Source organism: Callorhinus ursinus, unplaced genomic scaffold (genome assembly GCF_003265705.2).
Source record: "Callorhinus ursinus isolate GAN/ISIS: 27379988/994484 unplaced genomic scaffold, GSC_fseal_2.0 scaffold12, whole genome shotgun sequence".
Classification (NCBI taxonomy): Eukaryota; Metazoa; Chordata; class Mammalia; order Carnivora; family Otariidae; genus Callorhinus; species Callorhinus ursinus.
Genome location: NW_027397074.1, coordinates 15,802,392 through 15,816,253, shown reverse-complemented (window position 1 = coordinate 15,816,253; position 13,862 = coordinate 15,802,392). Strand labels below are relative to the sequence as shown.

At 34.9% G+C, this 13,862-nt stretch overlaps 1 protein-coding gene across 4 annotated transcripts in view; it reads right to left on the bottom strand.

The window, feature by feature from the left end:
- The window catches only part of DBF4 (DBF4-CDC7 kinase regulatory subunit), a 31,258-nt gene that overhangs the window by 13,353 nt on the left and 4,043 nt on the right, over window positions 1-13,862 (bottom strand). For 3 of the 4 annotated variants that reach the window (XM_073898747.1, XM_025872831.2, XM_025872830.2), the window contains 4 exons: window positions 9,822-10,001; window positions 8,519-8,569; window positions 7,972-8,041; window positions 7,688-7,764 (listed from right to left, as the gene is read on the bottom strand). In XM_073898747.1, the coding sequence (XP_073754848.1) occupies window positions 7,688-7,764; window positions 7,972-8,041; window positions 8,519-8,569; window positions 9,822-10,001 (378 nt within the window). Of the gene's footprint in view, window positions 1-7,687; window positions 7,765-7,971; window positions 8,042-8,518; window positions 8,570-9,821; window positions 10,002-13,862 lie in introns of those variants that run through there. The other variant, XM_073898748.1, reaches the window with a different exon arrangement.

Genomic DNA, 13,862 nt, shown 5'->3' with positions numbered 1-13,862 from the left:
GGAAAAAGATAATCAGATGCCAACCCCAAGATGTTCCTGATGTCAAAATTATCAGAAAGACTCTAAGGTAAGGGCAAACAGACTTAAAATGATGGAAAGATACAAATTCTCAGCAGAAAAACTATAAAAAAAGGAAAACTGTAGAAGTCTAGTGAAGACTAGTGTAGAAGTCAAATGAAAAATACATGATTTGAAACACAGAATTAACTAGATGGGCTTGAAAACAGAACATAGATGACAAAGTGAAGTGTCAGTGAGCTGGAAGACTGATGAATAGAAATTTTTAATTAGAAGAACAGAAAAGAATGTGGAAAAAAAATGAACAGTGTCTCAGGGACCCAATAAGTACTTTGTATTCTAGCTATAATTAATATAAAAGATCTAAAATTAGTATTATTGGAAATGTAGAAATAGAAAAAAAAATGGTGAAGATTTTTAACAAAATAGCCTACTTTCCAAACATAAACTTACAGTTTTAAGAAGCTTAGTGAACAACAGAATAATCTCTAAGTAACCCATGCCAAGGCATATCACAACCAAACTGTTGAAAACCAAAGATAAATTAAAAATCTTTTAAGTACATAGAGAAAAATGATCATTATTTATAAGAAAACAACAATTTGGGCGCCTGGATGGCTCAGCCAGTTAAGCAGCTGCCTCCGGCTCAGGTCATGATCCCAGAGTCCCAGGATGGAGTTCCGCACTGGGCTCTCAGCTCAGCGGGGATCTGCTTCTCCCTCTGACCCTACCCCCTCTTGTGCTCTCTCTCACTCTCTCCCCCTCAAATAAGTAAAATAAAATCTTAAAAAAAAAAAAAAAACAATGACTACAGATTTTTCATTAAAATCCGTGGAAGCCAGAATATAGCTATAGAACACCTGTAAAGTACTGACCTAAGAGTAAAGAATTTTTTATTCCTAATTCGTTATCGAGTGAAACGATCTTGCAGGAATAAAGGCAAAATACATTCTCACATTCTCTTCTACATGACTTTTTCGAGGAAAGAGGTTAACACAAATGCAAATGTAACAAAAATAACTATACCATAAAGACTGGTGGGAGAGGATAAAGAGCTCAAAAAGTTTTAAGGCTTCTACATTTTATTTGAAGTAGGTAAAATATTAATTCTAAATAGACTGTGAAAAATTACATAGGTATAATTTAACCTAAGCAACCACTACAATAAAAACAAAAACATGGATATAGCCAAAAAGCCAATAGATAAATCTTCAAACAATCTGAAAAGCAACAGAAAAAGGAGAAAACAGAGGAATAAAATGCAGAGAACGCCAAAAGAAAAATATTAGTATATTGGCAGGCCTAAATTAAATGATCCTAATAATTATTAAGTGTAAATCATTACAACATACCAATTAAAAGATAGAGATTGCCAGATATGATAAAAAGACAGCTTTCAACTATCTATAAGAAACCCATTTTAAAAATAAACACATAGATATGTTAAATGTAGAAGGAATAAAAAAGACCATGTAAACATTAATCAAAAGGAAGCTGGAGTGGTTATAGTATATTCAGAGACTTCAGAACAAGGAATACTAACAGGGACAGAGGGATGTTATATAGTAACAAGGTCAATTCACCAAGAAGACAGAGAATATCAGATGTGTGCACATCTAAGGAGGCTCAAAATACACAAATCAAAAACTATGATAGAACTAGAAGGAAAAATACACAAACCCACAACATATTTGGCAACTTCAATATTCCCCTCTCTTTCCATAATGGCTAGAATAAGACAGAGTATCAGTATGAATACGGAAAAGCTATACAATTTGACCTATTTGACAACTATAGAACATTCTACCCATTAACCTTAGAATACATGATTTTAAGTGCACATGGAACTTGCATTAAGACAGACTATATTCTGGGGGCACGTGGGTGGCTCAGTGGGTTAAGTGTCCGACTCTTGGTTTCGGCTTAGTTCATGATCTCTGGGTTGTGAGATCAAGCCCCGTGTTGAGCTCCACCCTCGGTGCAGAGTCCACTGGAGATCCTCTCTCTTTCCCTCTCCCTTCCTGTCTCCTCTCCCCTCTTCCTGCACAACATGTGTGCGCTCTCTCTCAAATAAATAAAATCTTAAAAAAAAGACAGATTGTATTCTGGACAATACAAACCTTGACAAACTTAAAAGAACTGAAATCACATGAAGTATGTGTTCTGACCATAACAGAATTAAAAAAGAAATCAGTAACAGCTCATTCATTGCTGGTGGAAATGCAAAATGGTACAGCCATTTTGGAAGACAGTTTGGTAGCTTCTTACCAAACTAAACATACTCTTACCATATAATGCAGCAATCATGCTCCTTGGTATTTATCCAAATGTGTTGAAAACTAATGTCCACACAAAAACCTACACATGGATGTTTATATACGTAATTTATGTGTAACGTCAAAGCTCGGAAGCAACCAAGATGTCTTTCAGAAGGTGGATGAGCTGTGGCAAATTCAGACAATGGAATCATTCAGCAATTAAAAAAAAAAAAAAGCTATCAAGTCATGAAAAGACATGGAGAAATTTTAAATGCCTATCACTTACTGAAGACGACAATCTGAAAAGGCTATATATTGTATGGCTCCAAATATATGACACGCTGGAAAAGGCCAAACTATGGAAAAAGGATCAGTAGTTGTTAGGAGTAAGTGAGGGAGGGAGGGATGAACAGATGTAGCATGGAACATTTTTATGAAAACTATTCTGTAGGATATTGTGATGACAAATACATGTCACTATTCATTTGTGTAAACTTATACAGTGTACAACACTAAGAGTGAACCCTAAAGTAAACTATGGACTTTAGTGAGGATGACTTGTCAATAAAGGTTCATCAATTTATAACGAATGTACCACTGTGGTACAGGATGTTGATAGTGGAGGAGGCTGTGTGTTACTGAAAGGCAAGGGGTATATGGGAATATCTGTGCCTTCTACTCAATTTTGCTATGAACCTACAGGTGCTCTGAAAGAGTGTGTGTGTGTGTGTGTGTACACACACACACGAAGTTTTACATAAAATGTGTGGAATAGCAGTAAAGCAGAGCTTAAAAAAGAATTTAGAGTAGAGCTGGTTCTTTGAAAAGATGAAATTGAGGGCACCTGGGTGGCTTAGTTGTTAGGCGTCTGCCTTCGGCTCAGGTCATGATCCCAGGGTCCTGGGATAGAGCCCCACATTGGGCTCCCTGCTCCGCAGGAAGCCTGCTTCTCCCCCTCCCACTCCCCCTACTTGTGTTCCCTCTCTCACTGTCTCTCTCTTTGTCAAATAAATACATAAAATCTTTAAAAAAAAAAAAAAAAGATGAAATTGATAAAACTCTAGCCCAACTGATCAAAGAGAAAAAAAAAGGAATAATGATCTCAGGAATGAAAGACATCATTCAGACTCCATAAACACTGAAAGCTTAATAAGGGAATATTACAAATACTTTTTTACCATCAATTTGACAGTTTAAACAAGTACAAATTCCTTAAAAAATACAAACTACCAAAGTGCACTCAATAAGAAATAAATAACCTGAATTTCTTTTATCTAATAAAGAAACTGAATTCATAGTTGGGAATTTTCCAACAAAAAATTATGGGCCCAGATAACCTTCCTAGTAAATACTATCAAAACTTAAGAAATAAAAGCAACTCTATAAAAACTTGTCTAGAAAATGTAAGTGGAAATACGTCCCAGCATCTCATGAGAGTAGCATTACCCTGACACTAAAACCAAAGATATCAAAAAGTAAAAGACCAGGGCGCTTGGGTGGCTCAGTTGTTAAGCGTCTGCCTTCAGCTCAGGTCATGATCCCAGGGTAGTGGGATCAAACTCAGCAGGAAGCTTGCTACTCCCTCTCCCACTCCCCTTGCTTGTGGTTCCCTCTCTTGCTGTCTCTGTCAAAATAAATAAATAAAATCTTAAAAAAAAAAAAGTAAAAGACCAACATTCCTCATGTATACATACACAAAAAATCCTCAAAGTTTCAGGTAAAATAAGAAAAAAAAAAACTCCAAGCACTTTTAAATAGTGAAACAAAATACATTCATTCAACTTTTTTAAAAGATAAATGCTAACAAGAGTATTTAAGAAAATATAATTACTGTTTTAAAATTTATGCCTTTAGTGTGCTTAAAATTTATACATGTCCATTCAAGACTCAAGACCCACAAATGCATCTTTATTGAAAAATTTTGTTTTAGTACTTGACAAACCAGAAATTTTCCAAAAACATTTTTTTACAGACATAAAAAATTTTCAAGTATTAGAATCAAACTGACCAGTTATACATCCTGAATTACAGAGATACTTGGTATTCTAATCCTTTTGGTTTTGAGAGAAAAGTAAGATCTGTTTCATGGCTATTTATCACACTTCCCATTGTTTTTGTTTCATGAGAGCAAATACTCCCAGTGCCTGGCACCTAATAGGACTGAGTATCTGTTGAATATTGATGGTTGCATGTGTAAACAAAATATTCCTGAATACTTTTTTTTTTAAAGATTTTATTATTTATTTTAGAGAGAGAGCACACAGTGTGGGGAGGAGCAGAAGGGGGGGAAATCTCAAGCAGAATCTGGACATGGGGTTCAATCTCACAACCCTGAGATCATGACCTGAGCCAAAACCAAGAGTTGGACACCTAATCGACTGAGCCACCCAGCTGCCCCTCCCTGAATATTTTTTTAAAAGACTGATTAACGTTCCATGCTCATGGATTGGAAGAACAAGTATTGTAAAGATGTCAATGCTACCTAGAGCAATCTACATATTCAATGCAATGCCTATCAAAATACCATCAGTTTTTTTCAAAGAAATGGAACAAATAATCCTAAAACTTGTATGGAACCAGAAGAGACCCCGAATAGCCAGAGGAATGTTGAAAAAGAAAAGCAAAGTTGGCAGCATCACAATTCCAGACTTCAAGCTCTATTACAAAGTTCTAATCATCAAGACAGTATGGTACTGGCACAAAAACAGACACATAGATCAATGGAACAGGATAGAGAGCCCAGAAATGGACCCTCAACTCTATGGGCAACTAATCTTCGACAAAGCAGGAAAGAATGTCCAATGGAAAAAAGACAGTCTCTTCAACAAATGGTGTTGGGAAAATTGGACAGCCACATGCAGAAGAATGAAACTGGACCATTTCCTTATACCACACACAGAAATAGACTCAAAATGGTTGAAACACCTAAATGTGAGACCGGAGTCCATCAAAATCCTAAAGGAGAACACAGGCAGCAACCTCTTCGACCTCATCCGCAGCAACTTCTTCCTAGAAGCATTGCCAAAGGCAAGGGAAGCAAGGGCAAAAATGAACTATTGGGACTTCCACCAAGACTAAAAGCTTTTGCACAGCAAAGGAAACAGTCCACAAAACCAAAAGACAACCGACAGAATGGGAGAAGATATTTGCAAATGACATATCAGATAAAGGGCTAATAACCAAAATCTATAAAGAACTTATTAAACTCAACATCCAAAGAACAAATGATCTGATCAAGAAATGGGCAGAAGACATGAACAGACATTTTTTCCAAAGAAGACATCCAAATGGCCAAGAGACACATGAAAAAGTGCTCAACACCACTCGGCATCAGGGAAATCCAAATCAAAACCTCAATGAGATTCCACCTCACACCAGTCAGAATGGCTAAAATTAACAAGTCAGGAAACAACAGATGTTGGTGAGGATGCAGAGAAAGGGGAACCCTCCTTCACTGTTGGTGGGAATGCAAACTGGTGCAGCCACTGTGGAAAACAGTATGGAGTTTCCTCAAAAAGTTGAAAATAGGGCGCCTGGGTGGCTCAGTTGGTTAAGCGACTGCCTTCGGCTCAGGTCATGATCCTGGAGTCCCGGGATCGAGTCCTGCATCGGGCTCCCTGCTCAGCGAGGAGCCTACTCCTCCCTCTAACCCTCCCCCCTCTCATGTACTCTCTCTCATTCTCGCTCTCTCAAATAAATAAATTAAAAAAAAAAAAAGTTGAAAATAGAGCTACCATACAACCCAGCAATTGCACTACTGGGTATTTACCCCAAAGACAGAAATGTAGGGATCCGAAAGGGTACGTGCATCCCGATGTTTATAGCAGCAATGTCCACAACAGCCAAACTGTGGAAAGAGCCAAGATGTCCATCGACAGATGAACAGATAAAGAAAATGTGGTGTGTGTGTGTGTACGTATATACGTATATATATAAATATATATATATACATATATATATATAAAGGAATATTATGCAGCCATCAAAAGGAATGAAATCTTGCCATTTGCAAAGACATGGATAGAACTAGAGGGTATTACGCTAAGTAAAATAAGTCAATCAGAGAAAGACATGTATCATATGACCTCACTGATACGAGGAATTCTTAATCTCAGGAAATAAACTGAGGGCTGCTGGAGTGCTGGGGGGTGGGATGGGGTGGCTAGGTGATAGACATTGGGAAGGATATGTGCTATGGTGAGTGCTGTGAACTGTCAAAGACTGTTGAATCACAGACCTGTACCTCTGAAACAAATAATACATTATATGTTAAAAAAACAAAATAGAAGATAGCAGGAAGGGAAAAATGAAGGGGGGGAAATCAGAGGGGAGATGAACCATGAGAGACTGTGGACTCCGAGAAACAAACTGAGGGTTCCAGAGGGGAGGGGGGTGGGGGGATGGGTTAGCCTGGTGATGGGTATTAAAGAGGGCATATACTGCATGGAGCACTGTGTGTTACACGAAAACAATGAATCATGGAACACTACATCAAAAACTAATGATGTAATGTATGGTGATTAACATAACATAATAAAAAAAAAGACTGATTAAAGATTGATTTGAGAGCAAGTGAGCAGGGAGGGGGCAGAGGGAGAGGAGGAGAGAGAAAGAATCTCAAGCAGACTCCCTGCTGAGCACAGAGAATGACATGGGGCTCGATCCTATAACCCAGGGATCATCACAACCTGAGTCAAAATCAAGAGTCAGACACTCAACTGACTGAGCCACCCAGGTGCTCCCCTGAATACTTTTTAAAAATGAAAATAGAATACTATAGAAATACTGGCATGAATCACATTAAGGATAAGCAATGTCTCATGAAACTTGTTTCAAATATATATTTATATACACTGCATATAGAGAGAAATGACATACTGGTGTATTCTGAAACCATAATGTCTTTGTGAGTTTACATTTTCATACATTTATTTCTATATACAATCCAAAAAATCTGTAAAGTGCAATAAAGATAATTTATATGTATTTAAAACCTACTTCAATTAAGGAATATTCACCCAGTATTTTATAAAAATTTATAAATATGCTATCTACAGCAATTGAAAGAAGTATATTTTACATATTAGAAGCTTTCATGCAATAAGCCATTATGTTTTCCTTCAGAATGAACTAAAGTAGCTTGTTAAAAGCAGCAGCAACCAAAGAAGAAAGAATAAATAAAACTTGCCATCCTCCTAGGAACAACTTTTACCTCATGAGGAAATCCTAAGTTAAATGATAACACGATAATTTATTCAAATAATGGAAACATGAATACAACACAAAGGTTTACCCTTAGGATATTCAGGCAGTAATACTTTCTACTTGGTAAGAAAAATTTACAGATAAAAAAAAAAATCAACCTTGATCACTTTCTTTAATTAGTTTAAAAGTTAAGGAAAATAACATACCACATCTCTCACAGAAGTGCTTGATTTCTTGAGTAAATATAGTTCTTTTTTCTTCTGTTCAATGTAGTATCTAATGTCTTCATTTAAAAAAAAAAAAGGCTTAAGATTAGCATTTTTACCTCTGGAGTTAAACACTGCTATTTTCTTTGTACTAGATTTAGGTGATTTACCATTATAGCTATCTCTTGCTATCAGAATTCTGCCTATGTAAAATCAGGAACCAAAGAGCACAAATTAATACTTTTAACAAATACTGTCAAAAAAACTGGTAACAACATCCTTACCATCAATATGAAGAATTTTTACTCCCCATGATAAGGCATTTGATAATATACTATTTGAAGAAATAAAATCCTGTAAAATAAAAAAAGGCTTAAGAGTTTTTCTAGAAAATTACAAATTTAAGTGAGCTAAAAAAATTATTTGAAGATAAATGTCACTGAGGAAGGTATTCAGAACAGATTCTATATAGTTACAATAGCAATCAGTACATCAGTTTTTCCTTCTGGAATTTATAAATTAACCCTGTTTAATATATTCCCATATGCTTGACAATTAATGCAATTGTAGTCTTACAGTTAACAGTTTCAAGAAATTTCATTTAAAAAACAAAAATGCCAAAAGCTTTATACATCTCCAGCAATATTTTAAAAGGCCACAAGATGGAGATGTTTCTTCATGAAAAGTAGATTCTGTTCTTTGTAAAATGAGATACATGCTGATATTTAGGCTTTTCCTATTAAAAATGAGAAAAGGAAGATTTCAGGAACATCTCCATTTCCACTTGAGTTAACAGAATCTATACAGTAAATTTTTAAATTTCATACTTACATGGTCCTTGATAGCTTTTTCAACTAATAATTTTCCTCTGCTCAAACACACCTATAAAAAAAATCAGAGCTCAAACATTAAAAAGTTGTAACACAGTGCCTCACTGGAAAAAAACTTAAAAATATAAAATAGCTAAAATAAATTGATAAAATCTATAAATTTTAATATAAAATTTAAAATAGACAAAATTTATTTGTACAAGTCTCAGTAAGTATCAACACAATAAAGTATAGTAAAGAACGATTTCCTTTGGGTCTTTATAATAACATCTATTAAAAAGTTTGCTTTTTTTGATAGAGCAACTAAACAACTGAATGATAACAAAGTTCAGTTCTGTAGTAAATTGTCTATAATTAACAAGTTTAGATTCTAATTTTGTATTCAAATGAAGATTTGAAAATATGACTAAATTTTATATCCATATACATATATATATTTTGGTATTTCCCATTTTAAATACAACACTGGAAAAGCAATTGAAATGCTGCGAGGAACAATTAATTTGGAACTAGTCACTAGTATATAATCTCATTCCTCCAAAAGAGCATTAAAGTGAAAAAAATACATGAACCTTCCTTGACTTTTCTTCTTGTATTTCTATTTTTCCCCCTCCCCAATTTAACCTTCACTGTATCTTCTAACTTGTCAATGGAGTAACAGAGATGTGATACCAGTACCTAAAACAGGGGCTGGCAAACTTTTTCTGTAAAGGGCCAGATAGCACATGTTTTAGGTTCTACAGGCCATATAGTACTTGTCCTAACTATCCAGTACTTCCTTTATAGCAGGAAAGCAACCAGTTAATATGCAAATGAACAGGTCTGGCTGTGTTCCAATAAAACTTTATTTATGGACACTGGTATCTGAATTTTAATTTGTCATAAAATAGTCTCAATTTTTGCCCAAGCATTCGAAGATGTAAAAACCATGCTTAACTCAAAGGCTGTAAAAAAGAGGCAGGCTGGACTTGGCCCATGCCATAGTTTGCTTACTCCTGCTGTGAAACAAAGGTTTCCATTTCTACTTTAAATATGATCTGCTGTTACTTTTTAGTTGTAAATAACTCTTAAAAATAAAAGCCATCCCCAAAGGCAAAAAATATTATTTTAGCAGAGTATGACCCCAAAGTATTAGGAGACAAATCACCTTTCTATACAACAGTAACGTTATCGATTGGAAAGCCACCCATAATGTAGATATTGTTCTACCTAAGTGAACTCTGCTGCCAGTCTGCTCTTGAAAATCATGAGATCCTCAGGCTACAGTCTTTCTGAAGGTCTCAAAGCACATTTAAGAGACTTACTGAATCTGGAGATTTAAATGAACTTCCATCATGGCTGGGATGAGGTGAAGTGGTTTCTGCAGTATATGCAGATTCTGGACTTGGTACAGGAGAAACTCTTCCCAACGTTTGTGCAAATTTAGCTTCCTTTTTATTTGAAATAAGGTAACTGATATCTTTGCTGAGAAATTCTTCAACTCGCTAAAGGAGAACAAAGTATTTTCAAATAAGCCATATAAACCATAAACTGTTTCATATTTCAGGTACAGTGTAAAATACCAATTTGATGCATTTCAGTATTTTGAAAACTGGTGGTTTTCATACTGTGTTCTTCTGAATCTGAGTTCTGAGGAAGTACAATGGGCATTCCGGTAACAACCAGCATATGCTAAATACTATTTTTAAGTACTTTATATATCCCAATTAATTTAACGCATATAACAACCCCATGGTACTAGTATTACTAATATCCACATTTTGTGGAAAAGAAAATTAAATAGAGAAGTGACTTGGTTGAGGTTACATGAGTAGTAAATAACAGAGTATGAATACAGATATTCTGATTCAAGTCCACGCTCTAAACGCACAACTGTCCAGTAGAACTGAATGTAATGGCTAATGTTCTTTATCAGCATTATCCAATATGGTAGCAACTCGCCACATGTGGCTACTCAGCACTTAAAATGTAACAAAGGTAACTAATATGACTGAGCAAGTGAATTTTAAGTTTTCTTCAATATAGTATTAATTAAATTTAAATAGTCACATGTACCTGATGGCTATCATACAGGGCAGGACAGTTCAAAATCAGTTAACATCTTACCATAAGATTTTAACAGGAAGAAAGGGACCCTTACCCTCAGAGTGTAAGACTGAAGATGATTTCCCAACTAAAATGTTTGAAAACCACTGCTTAAATCCTGAATTTATAAACCCAAGTACCAGATGTCAATGTTATATCAAAGATCATTCCCATCCAAGGGCAGAAAAATTAAAGTAGAAATAAATACTAGTAATCATAACTATTTTCATAATGAAGTATTTCTATAATATTTTAAACAGCTACAGTTTCTTAGTATCTCACAACATAAAGGGGAATAATAAAGAAAAAATGAAGCAAAATATGTAACAAATGAATTCCGTCTAAGCATTAAGCAGAATTTGCTGCTTACACCAGTGGCCCCCTTAAGTGTAAATCATTACTTCCCTTTTTTATAAGTAGTATTTTCATCAACCAGTAAATAAGATATCCACATTTATTTATTTCAGGGATTACCAACTTAAATGCTTACGAGGGCCAGCAGGGATATAAATGCACAATTTACACATCAAATGCTTTCTTCATTTTCATAAATATGTGGCCTTAGCATTGCCAGAGGTTCCAATTTTTCAAAAGGAACACACTCTCCTAAACATTTTTTAAAAATTGTGATGAAATACATATTAAATTGATCATTTTAACCAGTTTTCAGTATGCAATTCAGTGACAGGAAGTACATTTACAATGTTGTGCAACCATCACCACTGTACATTTCTGTAACTTTTTCATCATCCTAAGCTGAAACTATCCATTAAATGTAAATCCCCACCTTCTCCTCTTTCTAGCCCCTTTTAATCTGTGTTCTACTTTGTTTCTATAAATTTAACTATTCTAGATAATTCATATAGATGAATTATATATATTAAATACTATATTTGTCCTTTTGTGTCTGAGTTATTTTGCTTAGCACAGTGTTTTCAAGGTTTATCCATGTTTTAGCAAGGGTAAGAATTTCATTCCTTTTCAAGGTTGAATAATATTCCATTGTATGTATACCCATTTTGTTCATCCATTGATCTGTTGATGAAAATTTGGGTTGTTTCCACTTTTTGTCTATTGTGAATAATGCTGCTATGCACATGAGTATATAAATATCTCTTCAAGGCCCTGCTCTCAATTCTTTTGGGTTAAACTTCTGTTTTCCATAGCAGCTGTACCATTTTACAAATCCACCAACCCAAAAGGGTTCCAAATTCCAAACATTCTTGCCAACACATATTTTTTTTTTGATACTGACCATCCTAACAGATGTGACATGGTATCTCCTTCTGGACATTAATCCCCTATCAGATATATGATCTGCAAATATCTTTTCTTCCCATTTTGTGGGTTGTCTTTTTACCCTCTTGATATTACCCATTTATGAACAAAACCTTTTCATTTTTATGAAGTCCAATTTATCTATTTTTCATTTGTTCTCTATGCCTTTGGTTTCATATCCAAAGAATCAACACCAAATCCAATGTCATGAAGCTTTTCCGTATACTTTCCTCTAAGCTTTTCCTTATACTTTCCTCTAAGAGTTTTAGCTTACATTTAGAACTTGACCCATTTTTAATTAATTTTAGCATATGATGTGCACTAATGGTCTAACTTCATTCTTCAGCAGTTTTCCTCGCATAAGCTATTGTAAAGATTGTCCTTTCTCCACTGAATGGTCTTAGCACCCTTGCTGAAAATCAACTGACCATATATGCGATGGTTTACTTCTAGGGTCTCTTATTTTGTTGCATTAGTCTCTATGTCCTTATGCTAGTACCACACATTTCCTTTGGTTTTCCAGTTCCTATAGAAAGAGTTATAATTCTTCAGTAGTAAATAAAACATCCTTCACAGTTTAGCCCTGATATAACATTGTTTCTTGCTATTTCTCCCCATCTAAATCCCAAGCTCAAGTCACATTATAGTATCAGTAGTTGCTCAAATTATACTTAACTTTAAATATATTCTTCCCTCTATTTAGTTTGTCCATTCTATCTGGTATATTTCTACTAGACTTTCAAGACTTAGGTTAAGTTCTATCTCTGCTATGATTCCTAAAGGCAAAGTTAATCATTTTCTTCTCTATATTCTTCTTTAAGTAGGCTCCATGCCCAGTGTGGAGCCCAACGTGGGGCTTGAACTCACAAACGTGAGATCAAGACCTGAGCTGGGATCAAGAGTCAGATGCTTAACCAACTGAGCCACCCAGGCGCCCCACTTCAATGTATTTTAATGGCAACATCTACATTAACTTCTGTTAAAGCACTGATCTATACAATAAATGATTTAGGTGTCTGATGTTCCCATAGACTGAGAGCAGTAGACTACATCTTATATATTTTTGCATCCCCTGTAGCTAAAAGTGCTAGCATATTAAAGACGCCAGTGGAGTAATTTTTGGATGAATTTCCACATGCCCAAATCATAATCATCCTTCAAAGCTGACTTCAAATTGTGTCTGTACAACAGCTTCCAAGATTTCTTAATTGGAAGTAATTTCTCCCTCTTGTTGATATTACATGTTGTGTTACAATTAATTGTATCCATGCAATCTCTACCTAGATCAGAGGCAGGATGGACATAAGATTCATTTTTGAAATCTACCAAAACAATACCATACCCCAGAAGTACTAACTTAGTTTCATCATGGTCTTCAATTTATTAGCTATTGTTGAATTTAGGTCTTTTAAAGAATAAACTTGAAATATTTTTGAGTCACTCAAGGTTATAATGAACAAGTAACTCTGTCTTCAAGTTCATTTATGGCAAGGCATTTACCCTTACATCTCTATTCTTCTCCAAATGCTTTATTTTAGCCCAGAATGTTTAAATATGGACCTAAATATGGTTGGTTCCATGTCCTTTTTAGATGGTCTTGTAACAGCTACACTCCTTGCCACTATTAAAAGATATTTCCCTATGTCAGACTTCACTGCTGTGTTTTCAGTGGTTGAATTTGTCAGAAGTGTACTCTCCAGGAAAATGGGGTATGTGTTCATTAAGAGTAGAGAAAACAAATGCACAAAGTAGACAATTACAGAAAAAGACAACACTGGTTATAATCTGAAGATAAGTTACAAAATGATAAAGGGCCTAAGTAATCCTAAAAATTAAGTAACAAGAATCAACTTTTCAAGGAATATCTATTCAACTAAGTATTTCTTAAAGTTGAACCCTAAAACTCTGAAGTGTCTAGAGATCAAGATTCCTTTATAATTCATGTAACAGATCATCAGAAAGAAGTCTTTTTATTTTAGGGA